Here is an 18593-nt window from a genome sequence, read left to right as displayed (position 1 = left end):
CCACTAATGATGAACCATATGTTATAGATATTCCTGCAAACTTATTCTGCTATTTTTGATATGCAAATGGCATGCGAAGGCTTAGTCTTCATATCTGTATCATTTATCAGTCCTATGATCCTTGTTTTTAAAAGCAAATAAGAAGTTTTTCCAAAAAGAAAAAGACAACACACAGAGGCCCCATCTGCATTCAAACTGCAAAGCAGGATCAGTGAGTTTTCTGACATTGGCAGGGCATTCAGATCACAGAACTGGTTTTAGACATTTAGAGCTGCCAATACATCACGGTGACTGGGGAGCTGTGACCTATTCCTGGCTCAAATTGCCTGCAGATGACAAAGGTGCAGGCAGGCAGGTGGGGGAGCCCAAAAAGGTGCCCCCCTTCTCCATCTCCATCTGCCTGCCTGCCTCCCCCCACCCCCAAGCTGAACAAGCCCCAATTCCTCTCCGGCTCCATCCATCCAGGTCCCCATCTCCCCTCCCCTGGGACTCACCAGATCTCTTGGAGGTCCCTGGGAGGGAATGCTCAGAGGTTGAGAGGAGGGATGCAGGAGACAACCTGACCAGGTCAACCGTCCATCTTCCCCCTTCCATCCTTGCTAGCTTTGCAGGATCCGTCTCTTTCATCCTTCCTGAGGAGTCAAGGAGCCAAAACAAGCTGGAGGGTCCTGGGAGAGAGGAAGAAGCAAAGGGAGCCTCAGAGGCCCTGCAGGGATTCTCCTACCCCTGGAGAAGCCACCCTTCCCAACAGAAGCCCCATTTCTATACCTCTCGAGTGGTTCCAATAAATCAGGTAGGCTACTTGTGTGGCAATTAAAGACAAAACAAAAGGAGAGAGTAATAGAAAAATGAAAAATAATTGAAGATCCTAAAGAAATATGCAAAGAAAAATTAAATTACTATAGGAAATTTCACAATGAAGAAGACCAAGAGGAAATGGAATGATTCATAGCACAAAATAGACTCCCGACAATAGCAGATTGGAAAATAGAACAACTAAATGTACCAACAGCGATGATGGAGGTGCAGCAACCTCAAAAGCAAAGATAGGAAAGTCCCCAGGTACGGATGGATTATCGGCGGCATTTTATAAGAAGTTAGAAGATAGATTATCAGAACCAATGAAACAGTACTGGACCAAATTTTAAAGGAAGGAAGAATACCAAAATCATGGGAAGAAGCACTTATCACACTGAGACCCAAACAAGGAGCAGATCCAACACTAATCAAAAATTATAGACCTATATCATTGTTCAATCATGATTATAAAATATTTGCCAACATCCTAGCCAACAGATTAAAATAAAGTATTGAATGAAATAAAAAACAGAGATCAGGCTGGCTCCTTCCAGGCAGACACATGCACAATAAAATGAGAAACATAATTGATATTTTAGAATATTTAGAAGCACGATCAGATAAAAAAGCCATTTTGATGCTGATAGACACGGAATAGGTCTTCAACAACATCTCTTGGAGCTCCATGAAAAAAACTACAGAAAAAACAGGACTCAGAGAAAATATTATAAGGGGTGTTGAGCCAAATTGATGCTAAATAGTGAAATAAAGAGAAAAATATAAAGTAAATAAGGGGAACAGGCAAGGCTGCCCCCTTTCGCCTCTACTTTTTATTACGGTACTAGAATTCTTAGCAATGACAACAAGGAGTGACCAGGGCATAAAAGGTCTAACAAGGGGGAAGAAGTCGCACAAGATGAAGGCCTTTGCAGACAATGTAATTCTAACTTCTGAAAATTTGGAGGAAATAAGACTAGTATGCGAGAAAAAAATATGTCAACACAGGAAAAAGAAGAACTAAAGAAAATATCAGGATTGGAAATAGTAAATAAAACTACGTATTTCGGAATCTGGCTGACAAATGAAAACGCCAACCTATTTAAAAACAATTATATTAAAACCCTGACCAAACTGCGGGAGGCAGTGGAAGACAAGAGTGCCTGGCGTGCTCTGATCCATGGGGTCACAAAGAGTGGGACACGACTAAACAACTAAACAACAACATACTAAAACATGGAAAGAAATCAATTTTGAATCATATAATAAGAAAATTGATATATAGAGTATGGGAAAAACATAAAGTGGTGTTAGAACCTAAAACCCCCTGGTGGATTTCACCTCAGGAAGCAATAACTGGGGGAAAGAAAAATATGGAATTGAATTGGGCCACTTTCACTGCCTTGTTGTGACGAAGGGGCTTGAATAACTCAGAGACGCTATGAGCTAAGCTGTGCAGGGCCACCCAAGACGGACAGGTCATAGTGGAGAGTTTTGACCAAACGTGATCCACCTGGAGCACGAACCGGCAAGCCACTCCAGTATCCCTGCCAAGAAAACTCCATGGACAAAGACAACAGGCATATAAAAGTGATGATGCTGGAAGATGAGCCCCTCGGGTCAGAAGGCGTCTGTCAGGGGTTCAGGAGCAGAGGCGAGGGCAAGGGAGGAAACAGAGAGCGAGGGGGAGGAGTCCGAAGAAAAGATGAGTGATGACGACGACCCGAGATCTCCGAGTCTGTCCAGTGAATCAGAAGATTCACAGAAAGAAGCGCCAGTGGCCAGAGCAAGGGGGGGACCCAGGGGGACACCCCAGGAAGAAAGGACCAGAGGGGACTCAGAGAGCAGCAGTTGGAAATCGGGGCCAGCGTCCCCAACAGAGCGCAGTGGGGAGGAAGGGCGCCAGGTATCGGGATCCGGCGGCTCGCCGCAGGGGGGAGGACATGAGTCAGGAGTGGCCACGCCTCCATCGGGGAGCGAAGAAACGGTTGAGCGGAAGGTGGAAGGTTGGGCGCGCGCGCCAAGTTCAAATGCACAAGAAGGCGGCGCAGTAAGCAGCCCGGAAAGGGAGCCAGGTCCTAAAGCCCGACGCAAGGAGACAGAAGGGTCCGGGGGGGTCAGCGTCAGAAGAGTCCAGGAAGGAAGAGACCACGGGGGGCAGAGGGACCCAGAGAAGAACGGTCAGGCGGAAAAGGTGGAGTAAGGCTAGGGTATTAAGTTGGTGTACAGGAGGCGGGGACTCAGACGGAGCTACGCCGGTCTAGCTTATAAGACGTAGGGCTGCACGCGGCAGCTTGGAAATGGAAACTGTAACTCAATAAAGACTTTTATTAAGTGAACGCTGGCTAGCGTGATCCTCTGTGAGCTAGGATCTGGGAGCAGCTCTGACAGCGTCCAACATGCTACTGAGGAAGAGAGGAGGACAAGGACAAGTAGATTCAGAGCTGATGAAACGGCTGGGCCAAAGCCGAAAGGTAAGCTGGATGTGGTCAAAATGAGATGGCAAGAATAAATATTGACATCCTGGGCATCAGTGAACTAAAATGGACAGGGATGGGCGAATTCAGTTCAGATGACCATCATAACTACTACTGTGGGCAAGAATCCCGTAAAAGAAATGGAGTGGCCCTCATAATCAACAAAAGAGTGGCGAAAGCTGTACTGGGATGAAATCTCAAAAATGATAGAATGATCTTGATACGAATCCAAGGCAGACCTACAAGAAATAGAATACAGATTTCCAAAGAATAGCAAGGAGAGACAAGAGGGCCTTCTTAAACGAGCAATGCAAAGAAATAGAGGAAAACAATAGAATGGGAGAAAACCAGAGATCTGTTCAAGAAAATTGGAGATATGAAAGGAACTTTTTGTACAAAGATTACCATAATAAAGGACCAAAGTGGTAAGGACCTAACAGAAGCAGAAGACATCAAGAAGAGGGGGCAAGAATACACAGAGGAATTATACCAGAAAGAAATGGATGTCTCATACACCCCAGGTAGTGTGGTTGCTGACCTTGAGCCAGACATCCTGGAGAGTGAAGTCAAATGGGCCTTAGAAAGCACTGCTAATAACAAGGCCAGTGGAAGTGTTGGTATTCCAGCTGAACTATTTAAAACTTTAAAAGAGGATGCTGTTAAGGTGCTACACTCAATATGCCAGCAAGTTTGGAAAACTCAGCAGGGGCCAGAGGATTGGAGAAGATCAGTCTACATCCCAATCACAAAGAAGGGCAGTGCCAAAGAATGCTCCAACTACCGCACAATTGCACTCATTTCACACGCTAGCAAGGTTATGCTTAAAATTCTACAAGGCAGGCTTAAGTAGTATGTGGACCGAGAACTCCGAGAAGTGCACGCTGGATTTAGAAGAGGCAGAGGAACCAGAGACCCACTTGCAAACATGCGCTGGATTATGGAGAAAGCTAGAGTGTTCCAGAAAGACATCTACTTCTGCTTCATTGACTATGCAAAAGCCTTTGACTGTGTTGACCACAGCAAACTATGGCAAGTTCTTAAAGAGATGGGAGTGCCTGATCATCTCATCTGTCTCCTGAGAAATCTCTATGTGGGACAAGAAGCTACAGTTAGAACTGGATATGGAACAATTGATTGGTTCCAAATTGGGAAAGGAGTACGGCAAGGCTGTATATTGTCTCCCTGCTTATTTAACTTATATGCAGATGAGATCATCATGCGAAAAGCTGGGCTGGATGAATCCCTAGCCGGAATTAAGATTGCCAGAAGAAATATCAACAGCCTCAGATATGCAGATAACACAACTTTGATGGCAGAAAGTGAGGAGGAATTAAAGAACCTTTTATTGAGGGTGAAAGAGGAGAGCACAAAATATGGTCTGAAGCTCAACATCAAAAAAACGAAAATCATGGCCACTGGACCTCCTGGCAAATAGAAGGGGAAGAAATGGAGGCAGTGAGAGATTTTACCTTCTTGGGCTCCATGATCACTGTAGATGGTGACAGCAGTCACAAAATTAAAAGACGCCTGCTTCTTGGGAGAAAAGCAATGACAAACCTAGACAGCATCTTAAAAAGTAGAGACATCACCTTGCCATGAAAGGTCCGTATAATTAAAGCTATGGTTTTCCCAGTAGTGATGTATGGAAGTGAGAGCTGGACCATCAAGAAGGCTGATCGCCAAAGAATGGATGCTTTCAAATTCTGGTGCTGGAGGAGACTCTTGGGAGTCCCATGGACTGCAAGAAGATCCAACCTCTCCATTCTGAAGGAAATCAGCCCTGAGTGCTCAGTGGAAGGACAGATCCTGAAGCTGAGGCTCCAAGACTTTGGCCACCTCATGAGAAGAGAAGACTCCCTGGAAAAGACCCTGATGTTGGGAAAGATGGAGGGCACAAGGAGAAGGGGACGACAGAGGACAAGATGGTGGGACAGTGTTCTTGAAGCTACCAGCATGAGTTTGGCCAACTGCGGGAGGAAATAAAACACCACCTAACAGGGTGGATCCAGTATCACCAAATAAATGAGGTCTTCAAAGCTGACAAGAAAAAGGGTTTTGCAATTTCAGTATTGGATAAAGAATTATTACAAAACAAAATAAACATAATTTCTAAAATGTATGGAATCTTAGTGGAGTGGAAAGATATGGATGAGCAGGTAAAGGCGGTAATGATCAAATTGGCTATGGATTTAGGGAAACCTATTCAATTAGCATCATGGGAAAAATTATGGAAGGAGAGTTGGAATTTTACGGCTTGTGAGGCAGTAACAGAAAATTTGATAAAGATGTTTTATAGATGGTATTTAACACCAACCAAGATATGTAAAATGTATAAAAGAAAATCAAAATTACGTTGGAGGTGTAAGCAAGTAGAGGGGACACTTCTGCATATGTGGTGGCCATGTGATAAAATCAAGGGCTTCTGGGATACGGTGTATGAAGAACTAAAGAAAACATTTGAACAAAATTTTACCCCCCAAAACAGAAGCCTTTTTATTGGGAATATTGGATGTAGATATACCAAAACAAAAAAAAAAAGAAATATTTCTTTACGCCACAGTGGCAGCGAGAACATTAATTGCCAAAAACTGGGGGAAATGAAATTATTCCGACAAAAAAAGCTCTCTTTGGAGGAGGGTCCCTGGCACTCGGGGAGAGACCACAAATTTTGTAACTACTCCGGGTCAACGCTATCTCTCCCCTTAATTCCTCATGAAGTTTCCTAATACCAATTATACCATATGCCTTATACCATTTCCTAAAATTCTCTGATTATCCCCGCTGTGTTTTATTTAATGGAAATTGAGACTGGTTTCCTAGGTGAAGCTTTTTCCACATTCTAAACAGTCCCTTGCAGGAAATATTTCATGGAAAATTGGATTCACCACCTGAATGAAGCTCTTTCCACATTCCAAGCACTGATCTGGTTTCTGACCTGCATGAGCTTTTTCCAAACACTCCCCTGGATGAAGGATCTCATGGGAATTGTGGGTGGAGCTGCGAAGGAAGCTTTTTCCACATTTCAAGCACTACTTTCTTCCCCCCGTTAGTTCTTTCATGTGAAGTGAGGCTCTCCTTCTCAACGAAGAGCTTTCCTTGATGGGAAGTGGACTGGGAGCTCTGACTAAAGTTCTCTCCACACTCTGAATATTTACATGGTTTCTCCATTGTGAGGATTTTCTTATTGTCTCCATTCTTCTTCCTTTCCAATTCACCACCTACAACCCATGGCAGTATTATTAATTAATTATTATAATAGCCTCAGGAATAGATAAGAGTCTGAAATGATTGAACAATGCAAATGACTGCTTGTGAAAGAGGAAGAAGGGAAGGGAGTTACTGCCTTTTTTGGCTGGTATTAGCTAACTTATTTATGGGAACTGGAGATTTAAAAAGCCTGGCTCTTTCCAGGGATGGATTTAATTTGGCTCAGTCGTGGAATCCGCTCCATCTCCAAGCTCAGTCATTTCTTTGCTCAACCAAAAACAGAGAGATGCAGAAAGGGAAACAGAAAATTAGACAGGATGTACCTCCACGTCCCTGAGATCTCTGAAGCCTACATGGAAGAAGGCCTGGGCAGCTCAGAGCAGCCTCATCCTGGTTGGAAAAGGCAGGACTGGTGGAAGAATATTCCCAGACAGAACAGGAGATGCATCTCGTATGGAGAGTTGTGGGTGTGTTAACATCTCAGATGCTGTAGGCGGCGCTATGGGGCTCCCTCAAAATAGAGGAGGTTTGTCCTTCAGAGATCTGTATGGAATTTCAAAACTGATCTCATGATCCAGCAGGGAGCCTTACCAGAGAGGCCACGATCCCAGGATTCTCCTCCTTGACTTCCTTCTGCAGAGCTCTCTGGTCAGGATCCAGCAAAGCCCAGTCCTCCTCTGTGAAAGGAACAGCTACGTCTTCAAAGCACACTAGACCCTAAGAGAAACAGGGAGAAGAAAGATGATCTTCTAAACATTGCTCTGTTCTTTTCTGAAACAATTTTGTTGTTTATTTAAATGATGAGTACAGTGGTACCTTGGGTTACAGACGCTTCAGGTTACAGACTCCACTAACCCAGACATAGTACCTCAGGTTAAGAACTGTTTCAGGTTAAAAATGGACCTCCAGAATAAATTAAGTTCTAAACCCGACGTACCACTGTATTAATCTTTGTGTAAATGGGGGAATTCCACAAAACAATATTTTATTATCTATGCGGCACTCATCTTCAATTAAATCTTTGCAAGCATTCCCATTTTCCAGATGGAAGCACCTCCTCTCCCTTCATCTGGTGGGGTGGACCCTACCCCTGCCCTCAAGCCAACTTCAAGGGGCACCAGGAGGGGGAGGGGAGGGAATGGTGGCTGGTTGGCATCCATCTGTCTTAGGGGACCATGGAAGAGTGTGTCTTTGGGAGTGAGATCTGGGGGAGAGACATGTGTTGTTGCATCTGGGACACAGGAAGTGGTCTGGAGATGCAGACGGGCTTTTCTTCTCCCTGTGCTCCCCCCCCCCCACGTGGGAATGTTCCCCTCTGGCTGCAGCCTCTGGTCCCAAAGGGGACTTTTCTCCAAACCTGAAGGGGGTTTCTTTGCCTTCCCAGTTCTCCTTGACCCAAATCCCCCTCCCCAAGAGGTTCTCTGGATCCCTGTTCATATCATGCTTGGTCTCCCCCCACCACGCATGACCTGAGCAGGGCCCCCCACGCCCCCTCCCTGCCCCCCTGGGACCCCCTTCTCCCCACAGCACCCTCAGGGGGAGGAGAGAGGAGACTCACCCGAGTCCAGGAGGGGCTTTTGCAAAGGAGAGAGAAGAAAGCAGGGAGGGAGGGGGGAGGGGGGACCTTCACCCCTTCACTTCCTGTCCTCTCTAGGAATCCAGCTCTGCTCCTCTTAACCCTTGCCAAGCCGAGTCCTCCCCTCCCTCTCCCTGCCTTCAGTTTTCCTGCTTCTGCGCCTGCGCCCTAGGGGCTGCCCCCCTTCCCTCCCTCTGCCCCAAGGAGCCCCCATCCCACCAGACTAACTGCAAGGGAGGCGGGGGGGGTCCATGGGGGGGGGGTTGCCTCGGCTCTCCCCCTCCCCCAGCATCGAGGCTCCTGGACCCCGAGGAAAGGCTGCTAGGGGGGAGAAGAGGCGAAGGGCTGCCTAGTGGCGGGAGGTGCCTTGGGCTCAGCAATGGCTCCCTCCAGACACCCCCCCCCAAGGAACACCCTCCAGCTCGGGGGGGGGGAGGGAGGGGGGCTTCCCAGCCGGGAGACCCCTCCCCCTCCCCCAAATACCGGCTTTTCCTGCTTCCGGAGCCGCTTCTCCCCCCAGGGAAAGAGGCGGAGGAGGAAGAGTCCCGGGCGAGGAAGGAAACCCACACGCCACCCGGGGGGGAAGGGAGCCAGGAGGGGGGGGCGCATGGGGCTCAGGGGGGGCGGGCCCTCCCTCTGGGACTCTTCCCGGTTCAGAGCCCGAGGGAGCCCCCCCTGCCCTTCCTTCCCCCCCAGAAACCCCACTGGTTTCTCCTCCTGGGCTCCCAGAAAGAACCACCTGGAGGCAGGAGACCCCATTTCCCGCCCCCAGAGCCGGGCTGGACCAATCAGAGGCCTCTCCCTTGGGCAGCTGGCCAATCCCCTTTCAGATTCCCCCCCCCGGGCCTCCTCCTCCTCTCCTTCGCCCGGTTCCCTGAGGGACTTTTCCCCTCATGGCTGCTCCCCCTCCCAGCTTCTCCTTCCTTCCTCCTCCCTCTTCCTCTCCCCCCAATATTTGGGGGGCAGGTGGATCCCCCCCCCGCCGCCCCATGGCCAGGCAGGCCCAGGAGGAGCCCAGGGGGGCGGCGGGGCCAGGAGGAGGGGTTTCCCGCCCTTTTCCCGAAAGAGGAGGGGGCGCCATTTTGTTCTGCTCCCATGTCCCGCCCCAGAGCCGGGCTGGACCAATCAGAGGCCTCTCCCTTGGGCAGCTGGCCAATCCCCTTTCAGATTCCCCGGGGCCTCCTCCTCCTCCTCTCCTTCGCCCGGTTCCCTGAGGGAGTTTTCCCCTCATGGCTGCTCCCCCTCCCAGCTCCTCCTCCCTCTTCCTCTCCCCCCCCCCAGTATTTGGGGGCAGCTGGATTCCCCCCCGCCGCCCCGTGGCCAGGCCGGCCCAGGAGGAGCCCAGGGAGGCGGCAGGGCCAGGAGGAGGGGTTTCCCGCCCTTTTCCGAAAGAGGAGAGGGGGCGCCATTTTGTTCTTCTGCTCCCTGAGGCGCCTTGGCTCCCCTGTGGGCCTCGGGGGTCCCACGCTCTCGGGGGTCTCTCTCCTCCCGGCTGAAGGAGGGCGGCCCCTTGGGTCCTCCGCCGCCTCCCTGCCAGGATGGCTTGGCCTCCTCCGCGGGGCAGCCTCTCTCCCCGCCCTGTGGGCCCCACGGAGGAGGCCTCCCCCCCCTTGGGAGGCGCCAGGCAAGCGGCCTTGGGGGATCCGCCGGGGTCTGCGAAGGGGGCCAGGAGGCGAAAGGCGCAAGGAGGAGGAGAAGAATAACAGTAGTAGTAGTTACGGCTAAAATCTGGGTGCGGGGTTACTCTGCCACCCAGCTCATCAGACTAAGTCCGCGGGTCCCTGCGGAAGAAAATGAGCTCAGCCGGACACAGGAGCAAACTGCAGAAGATCCAAGTTTATTGCGCAACAGGTTCAAGGCGAGACTGAACAGCGAGAAAGGGGTGACATGAACTTTTGAAACTCCCTCCATGTCCCAGAATACAGTGCAAAATACATCCCAGTTACATCATGAATACATTAGGAGAGGTTGGGTTACACAGATTAACATATGGAGGAGGGAGGGGGGAATATGAAGAGAGCTGGATGGAGGAGGGAGGGGGGAATATGCAGAGAGCTGGAGATATGCGCAGATAAGCACATCCTGAGAAGACGTAGTCTGTCACCTGGCATCGCCCGGAGGAAGGGCTTGGCAGATGGAAATAAATGGATATATTGTAGCGAAGAAGAAGGTGGAGAAGACATGCCCCCCCGTTCCGTATCAGTAATAATAAGGGCTTTATCCCCTCCGAGGCGGAGGGTTCCCTCGGGGGAGTTGGACCCCCGGAGCAGCATCCTGGGTCACCCCGAGAGTCAGCGCCAGGAGAAGGGCTCCCCCTGCAGGAATAGGGGAAAGGGGGGCTCTTCCCCAGACGGGGCTGGAGACTCCCCTTCTGGCCCCTCGGGGCCCCAGGGGCCCTTTCTGGATGGCCCTCGCTTGCTCCCCAAACGGGCCAAGACCTCTGTTCCTCCCCCTCAGGCGGTAGTTCAACAGGAGAGGTCGCTCCCACTCCTGATCCCTGTGGAACTGGCTGAACTGGGGTCCCCCCAGTCCAGCCCAGACAAGAAAGAGAGGGAGCTCAGAAGAGGAAGCCATTGCGGAGAAGACCCGGACTTGGCTGTTCTCTGCTGAGGGTCTCCTGCCTTTCTTCCAAGGCTTCCTGGGGGTGCCATGGCCAGAGGAAGAGACAAGCCCCCCCCCCGAATCCCCTGCAGGGCCCTGGGGAGCAAGCAGAGCCTGCCTCAGTTTCCTTCCCCAAGGCCTTGGAGGAACCTTGGGGGGCAGAAGGAGGAACCCCAAATGGAGCTCAGGCTCCTGGCAAGTGGGGAAAGGAACATGAAATGGCGCTTTCCAGATGAGTCTCGATACAACACGATAACCTTTATGGTCACTGTCCCATACAGAACAACGAAATTGAAAAAAATGTACACCAGACATTCAAAAACCAACAAGCCTGCTATCCCAGCTATCCCAACCTGGTTAGCCCCCTAAAAACTCTGTTACCCTATAATTAAAGATAATATACTCCCATAGAGACTACCTTACACTGTATTTAAAACCAAAATTGCATTTGGATAGAAACTGTTTTTCAGGCAGCTAGTCCTAGTCTTTATAACCCTTTACCTTCTTCCAGAAGGCAGAAGCTGAAAGAGATCACTTCCGGGGTGCGCACTATCCTGCACTATCTCTGCAGCTTTCTTATCTAGCACCTTCTGCAAATGCCTGCAGGACCATGAGTAGTATGCATGAAAATATCAATGCTAAATTGAGCAGAGGCAGCCAGTGTGGTGTAGTGGTTCAGAGCGGTAGTCTCGTAATCTGGGGAACTGGGTTCGCGTCTCCGCTCCTCCACCTGCAGCTGCTGGGTGACCTTGGGCCAGCCCCACTCACCTCACAGAGTGTTTGTTGTGGGGGAGGAAGGGAAAGGAGATTGTTAGCCACTTTGAGACTCCTTAAAGGGAGTGGAAGGCGGGATATCAAATCCAATCCAATCCAGCGCGGATTATTGCGGGGGACTTCACTCAAACAGATGTGAGGGCAGTACTCCCAAAATCCCATCAGCACATTGAGTGTGCAATAAGGGGAGAAAATACTCTTGACAAGGTGTATACGAACATTAGACGGGCATATGAGGCGCACCTCGGTGGTTCAGATCATGTGTCCCTGCTTCTGACACCAGTGTACACACCCCTCAGGAAACAAGGCCAGCTACAAACACGGATGGTTACGGTGTGGCCTGAGGGAGCCTCTCAGCAGTTGCAGGACTGTTTCCAGGAGACCGATTGGAATATGTTCCACCATCAAGATCTAGAAACTTCTTCATCAACGCCCTTAGATTTGGCACAGGAAATGCACCAGGGAAAGGTATGTTAAGTTGTATCCGAATAGGAAGCCCTGGATGACGGGAGAGGATAGGAGATTCTTGAAGGCCAGAAATACTGCTTTTAGAACTGGGGATTGGGTACTGTATGGTATAAAATGAGCGAACTTGAAGAGGGGTATCAGGAAAGCAAAAGCGGAGTACAGAGGAAAAATTGAGGACCATCTGAGAAATCATGATCCTAGACACATGTGGCAGGGAGTTCAACATCTGACTGGTTATAAATCGAGAAATACATCAGTGGTAGAGAGTACGGCTTCCTTGGTGGGAGAGTTGACGACCTTCTTTGCCCGATTTGAGGTGACACCAACAGTGGCTCCAACTGGGATGTCAGAGCTATTGGCCTCACTACCTACAGGATATGCTGCCAGGGTGGGAAGAGGGAGAAGTGAGGCGAATATGAAAGGAGGCAAACACGAGGAAGGCTATGGGCCCGGATGGGGTGGCTGGCAGGGTGCTAAGAGATTGTTTGGACCAACTGGCAGGAATCTTTATGAAGATTTTTAACCAGTCTCTGGCCCAAGCCGCCGTTCCACCCTGTCTAAAATCCGGTACCATCATACCCCTGCCAAAAAAACCCAAAGATAGACAGTCTGAATGATTTTTGCCCTGTGGCGTTGACACCCATTATAATGAAATGTTTCAAAAAACTGGCAAGGAACCGTATCATATCTTGTCTGCCAGTAGGACTTGATCCTTACCAGTTTGTGTACAAGGCAAAGGGATCCACGGAGGATGCTGTGGCAATGGCTTTACATGCTGCCCTGACTCATTTGGAGAAGAAAGGGAACTATGCAAGATTGTTATTTGTAGACTTTAGTTCTGCATTTAATACTATTCTTCCGCATACATTGGTGCCCAAACTATTAGACCTGGGACTTCCACCGTGTTTGTGCAGGTGCATATTAGATTTTCTATCAAACCGTTCCCAACGGGTCAGGATGGATTCCCACGTCTCTGCGGATCTCATGAATATGGGGGTGCCACAGGGGTAAGTGTTGAGCCCACTTTTATATACGCTCTATACAGCTCACTGTGCCCCCAAATACCCCAGTAATAAGATCATTAAGTTTGCAGATGATACAACGGTGGTTGGTTTAATCACGGCTGGAGAGGGGGAGGCGGCCTATATATATATATTTTTAATAATTTTTTTTATTGATTTAACAAAATTTTTATAAACAATACAAACAAATAAAAAGACAAAACAAACATGTATAATTTCATCTCCTTTTTTCATAAGTGTCAGAGCTGCCCGAGGTCCCAGCTCACAAAGGACCAACGCCAGTTCGTTGTTATATACAAAAGTCTTTATTGAAGTTCATTTTCGTTTTTACAGCCGCAGCGTGCAGCTCTACGTCTGAAACTCTAGACCGCCGAAGCTCCGTCTGAGTCTCCTCCCCCCTGACACCAGTTTAAGACCCTAGCCTTGCTCCACCTCTTCCTCTGCTCTTTCCTCCTCTGGGTCCGCCTGTCAGCTGGGGTCTCGCCCTTCCTAGACTCTTCTGACGCTGAGTCCCCTGAGTCTTCCCCCTGCCTCCGGCGGGCTTTAGGACCTGGTTCCCGATCCGGGCTTTCTGCTGTCCCGCGCGCCTGTACATTTGAACTTGGCGCGCACGCCCAGCCGCCAACCTTCCTCCTGACCGTTACACTGCTCCTGTCACTGCTTCCCCCTTTGGGGAGGCTAGCTGGACCTGACCTCCCCTCTGTTCCCCCACTCTCCGATAGAGGCGTGGTCAGCCCTGACTCATCTTCTCTCCCTGCTGGAGGAGACGCTGGCCCTGACACCTGGGACCCTTCCCCCCCACTACGCTCTGGTGGGGAAGCTGGTCCTGATCTCCCGCTGCTGCTTTGGGAGTCCTCCCTGGGACCCCCCTTGCCCTGACCATCGGTGCCTCCTTCTGGGAATCTTCTGATTCGCTGGAGAAGCTCATGGAATCTCTCGGGTCACTGCCATACCCCCCTACGCTGCCCTCCGATTCCTCCCCTTCGCTCTCCATTTCCTCTCTCCCCTGTGCCTCTGTTCCTGAGGCTCTGACAATAAGCCTCATTTCTCTGACTCCCCCAAACCTCCCCTTTCTACATCCCAATTTCCAAAATTGTTTCAGAAAGTCCTAAATTAAATTTTATCAAATTTTGTTCCTTATTTGTTCTTTTCTTTTACTTAGTCTTTTGTCGCTGTAATCTCCTTTTCTTACTAAGAACCTCAACATTTTAGCATTCATTAATTTTATAATATTTCTTAAGATAAATTTTAAATTTATTCCAGTCTTCATCCGCCGTCTCTTTCCCCTGTTCACGGATTCTGTCGGTCATTTCAGCCAATGTCATATAGTCTATCACCTTCATCTGCCATTCTTCCAGAGTGGGTAGATCTTGGGTCTTTCAATGCTTTGCGATAAGTATTCTTGCTGCTGTAGTAGCGTACATAAAAAAAGTTCTATCTTTCTTCGACACCAGTTGGTTACTAATGCCCAAGAGAAAGGCCTCTGGTTTCTTAGGGAAGGTACATTTTAGCACCTTTTTCATTTCATTATATATCATTTCCCAGAAAGCCTTAATCTTCGGGCACGTCCACCAAAGGTGGTAGAAAGTACCTTCAGATTCCTTACACTTCCAGCACTTATTATCAGGCACATGATAAGTTTTTGCTAGCTTGACTGGGGTTATGTACCACCTGTAGATCATTTTCATAATATTTTCCTTTAAGGCCGGGGGAGGCGGCCTATAGGAAGGATGTTGAGCAGTTGGGGGAGGGGAGCAGGAAAAACAACTTCCTCCTTAGCTGAAAGAAAAAAGAGATTCTTGTGGACTTTAGGACATGTACAGCACTTGGAATCGCCTCCACGGTCCAGGGACTGATCCGCCCTGGCTTCCTCCTCGGAGGTCCCTTCAGAAGGAGAAGGGGTCCGGGGTCTCCATGGGGGAAAGCGTCCCTGAGGCCTGCGTTCGAGGCCAATGCTTTCGAATCTCAGGCTCCAGCCCACCTTCTCTCTGGTGTTTTTGTGAGCTGTAGAGATGGGATCACATGCAGACATTCCCAAGTTTAATAAGGATCCCTTGAAAAGGCTGAGAAACCTTCTTCTTTTGCCAATGAACTTTGCCTCTGCGTGATTTATTGGGAACCAGATGCATCCGCTCCAAAGAAGCTTCTGCAGCGCCTTGGCATTGAAGACCCAGAAAAAGAGACGGAGGGGAATGTGTGGATCATAAGCTGGGAAGGAGTCGCTGGGAGAGGCAGAAGGTTGTGTTGAGCAGGCGAGGGAAGAGCAGGAGGAGAGAGAAAGAGTCCCAGGGAAAGAGGAGGTTGGGCTGAGCTGGTGTGGGAATGAGAGGCAGAGAATGCAAAGCAACTCCGGAAACGGTGAACAAGGCAAGCTATGATCTTGTTTGAGGAAAGGGAATTTAGATGCCTGCTTCCCCATCCCCAGTGGATTAAAATGTCCAAAGATTAGGGAAAGAAGAAAGAAGAGGAAGCAGGATTGGATGAACATCATAAGAGTCCATAATTTTCCATTGTGACTTGGCTGAGATTCATTGGAACAGTTTTTCAAAGGCTTTATAGAAACTGGACCTAGAAACTGGAGAAATACTAATTTGGATTATTAGACTGTCTGAGTTGATGAAGATTTGAAAGCTGGGCTAGGGAGGGAAATGAAAGGAAAGTGTCATCTTGGTGAAGAGGAGAAGAGTTTGGATTTGATTTCCCGCTTTATCACTACCTGAAGGAGTCTCAAAGCGGCTCAATTCTCCTTTTCCTTCCTCCCCCACAACAAACCCTCTGTGAGGTGAGTGGGGCTGAGAGACTTCAGAGAAGTTTGACTGGCCCAAGTTCACCCAGCAGCTGCATGTGGAGGAGCAGAGACGTGAACCCAGTTCCCCACATTACAAATCTATCGCTCTTAAGCACTACACCACTGTATACTAAATACAGCTGGGTTTATTCTGGAGTGCAAATTATGAATAATTGTTGCTACAGATGATTTTCAGATGAAGATGGGAGTTTTCTTTTCGGTACCTGCCCGGTGGAACACCCTCCCAGCAGATGTCAAAGGAAAAAACAACTAGCAGACTTTTAGAAGATATCTGAAGGCAGCCCTGTTTAGGGAAGCTTTTAATATTTGATGGATTACTGTATTTTAATATTTTGTTGGAAGCTGCCCAGAGTGACTGAGGAAACCCAGCCAGATGGGAAGGGTATCATCTATTTTTTTTGTATTTTTAATATTTTATTTTAAGATTCCATTATTTTGAATTTAGGAGGACACACCTAGGAAGAGGACACTTGAAGGTGGGCAGGAACTGCAAGGAAAGCAGGGGAGGATCTCTCAGGGTGGGATACGGGGAGAAGGGGGGTCACGCGAGAAGTGGGGGAGCCTGCCTTTCTGTGGGTTGACGAATGATATGATATATATGATACAAATGTCATAAACAGTATTATTGTTTATATCCCCACCTTTCTCTTTTCTATACAATTGTATTTTGTAAGGGTTGTTTAACAATTTTTGTTCTATTTCTCTTTTTTGGTTTCCCCTCTGTATGAATTCTTTGATGGGAAGTGAGATGGGAGCTCTTTCTGAAGCTCTTTCCACATTTCAAGCACTGATAGGGTTTCTCCCCTGTATGTGTTCTATGATGGCAAGTGAGATGGGAACTATTAGTGAAGCTCTTTCCACATTCCAAGCACTGATAGGGTTTCTCCCCTGTATGAATTCTGCGATGGGAAGTGAGATGGGAGCTATGAGTGAAGCTCTTTCCACATTCCAAGCACTGATAGGGTTTCTCCCCTGTATGAATTCTGCGATGGGAAGTGAGATGGACCCTCTGACTGAAGTTCTTTCCACATTCCAAGCAGTGATACGGTTTATGCCCTCTATGAACTCTTTGATGGGAAATGAGAGTGTCCTTCCGGCTGAAGCTTTTCCCACATTCGAAGCACTGATAGAGTTTCTCCCCTGTATGAATTATTTGATGGGAAGTGAGATTCCCCTTCTGACTGAAGCTCTTTCCACATTCCAAACACTGATAGGGTTTCTCCCCTGTATGAATTCTTTGATGGGAAGTGAGAGTCCCCTTCTGACTGAAGCTTTTTCCACATTCCAAGCAGTGATACGGTTTCTGCTTCTGCCCTGTATGAACTCTTTGATGGGAAGTGAGACTGTGCTTCCGGCTGAAGCTCTTCCCGCATTCCAAGCACTGATAGGGTTTCTCCCCTGTATGAATTCTTTGATGGGAAGTGAGGTTGGCCCCATCCCCGAAGCTCTTCCCGCATTCAAAGCACTGAAAGGGTTTTTCTCCTGTATGAGTTTTTTGATGGGAAGTGAGACTGTGCCTGAGACTAAAGCTCTTCCCACATTCCAGGCAATGATAGGGTTTCTCCCCTGTATGGACTCTTCTATGCAAAGCAAGATCACCACTCTGACGAAAGCTCTTCCCACATTCCAAGCATTGATAGGGTTTCTCCCCTGTATGACGTCTTCGATGAGAAGTGAGATGTGCACTTTGACTAAAGCGCTTTCCACATTCCAAGCACTGATAGGGTTTCTCCCCTGTATGAGTTCTTTGATGCAAAGTGAGCTTGGCCCCCTCCCCGAAGCTCTTCCCACATTCCAAGCACTGATAGGGTTTTTCTCCTGTATGAGTTCTTTGATGCAAAGTGAGCTTGGCCCCCTCCCCGAAGCTCTTCCCACATTCCAAGCACTGATAGGGTTTCTCCCCTGTATGAATTCTTCGATGGGAAGTGAGTTGTGCACTTTGACTAAAGCTCTTTCCACATTCCAAGCACTGATAGGGTTTCTCCCCTGTATGAATTCTGTGATGGGAAGTGAGATGGGAGCTAACAGTGTAACTCTTTCCACATTCCAAGCACTGATAGGGTTTCTCCCCTGTATGAGTTCTTTGATGCAAAGTGAAAGTAGTACTGTACCTGAAGCTCTTTCCACATTCCAAGCACTGATAGGGTTTCTCCCCGGTATGAATTCTTTGGTGCAAAGTGAGAGTATTACTGTGTCTGAAGCTCTTTCCACACTCCAAGCACTGATAGGGTTTCTCCCCTGTATGAATTCTTTGGTGGAAAGTGAGATTCCGGCGGTTACTGAAGCTCTTTCCACATTCCAAGCACTGATAGGGTTTCTCCCTGCTCTGTCCTCTTTTGTGTGCAGTGAGGCTATCCCTCTGAACGAAGCTCTTTCTTTGACGGGAGGTGTCCTGGGAGCTCTGACGGATGTTCTCTCCACACTCTGAATATTTATATGACTTCTCCACTATGTGGATTCTGTTGTGCTCCCCCTTGTTCTTCCCTTCTAATTTATCACCATCTGCAATAAAGAGAGAAGCTAATCAGAGTCTCAGGAGGAAATGGGAACTCCACATTATTGAACAATGTTAATGAATGCTTGTGATAGAGGAAGAACAGAAGAGAATTAGATGTGAGGCCTTACTATAGGTTTTACTGTTTTTGTTTTCTGGTATTAACTGAGATATTTATTGGCTTTTATCTGGAATGGATTTTGTTCTGGCTCAATCTTGGAATCCACTCCATATCCAAGGTCAGTCATCTCTTTGGTCAATCAAATGCAAACAGAAGCAAAAACAGAATTTACATCAACTTCTCTAAAAACTCTGAAGCCGGCATTTAAGAAGGCCTAGGTGGTTCAGAGAAGCCTGGTCACTGTTTTAA

General features: G+C 48.4%; 2 protein-coding genes and 1 long non-coding RNA gene across 7 annotated transcripts in view; 1 reads left to right on the top strand and 2 right to left on the bottom strand.

Annotated features, from left to right (window-relative positions):
- Nucleotides 1-18593, bottom strand: part of LOC309525782 (uncharacterized protein) — a 110830-nt gene that overhangs the window by 53855 nt on the left and 38382 nt on the right. The window contains exons 1-3 of one of the 5 annotated variants that reach the window (XM_082211334.1): nt 8038-8269; nt 7071-7683; nt 495-668 (exon numbers count right to left, since the gene is read on the bottom strand). The exons of 1 other annotated variant lie outside the window; for it this stretch is intronic. In XM_082211334.1, coding sequence (XP_082067460.1) covers nt 495-627 — 133 coding nt within the window. In that variant the 5' untranslated portion in view covers nt 628-668; nt 7071-7683; nt 8038-8269. Of the gene's footprint in view, nt 1-494; nt 669-7070; nt 7684-8037; nt 8270-18593 lie in introns of those variants that run through there. 3 more of the 5 variants (XM_082211333.1, XM_082211338.1, XM_082211336.1) reach the window with 3 other exon arrangements.
- Nucleotides 10563-15538, top strand: LOC309525848. Its single transcript, XR_014216543.1, has 2 exons — nt 10563-10892; nt 14744-15538. It is a non-coding gene; the product is annotated as an uncharacterized lncRNA (long non-coding RNA).
- The window catches only part of LOC309525753 (uncharacterized protein), a 400379-nt gene continuing 397462 nt past the window's right edge, over nt 15677-18593 (bottom strand). The window contains exon 10 of the mRNA XM_082211248.1: nt 15677-18231. Within this exon, the coding sequence (XP_082067374.1) occupies nt 16382-18231 (1850 nt within the window). The 3' untranslated portion in view covers nt 15677-16381. The remainder of the gene's footprint in view (nt 18232-18593) is intronic.

The sequence above is a fragment of the Podarcis vaucheri genome, assembly GCF_965113315.1.
Source record: "Podarcis vaucheri genome assembly, chromosome: 2".
In the NCBI taxonomy this organism is placed as follows: Eukaryota; Metazoa; Chordata; class Lepidosauria; order Squamata; family Lacertidae; genus Podarcis; species Podarcis vaucheri.
The sequence above is the reverse complement of the archived record's forward strand: the minus strand, read 5'-3'. Positions and strand labels throughout refer to the sequence as shown.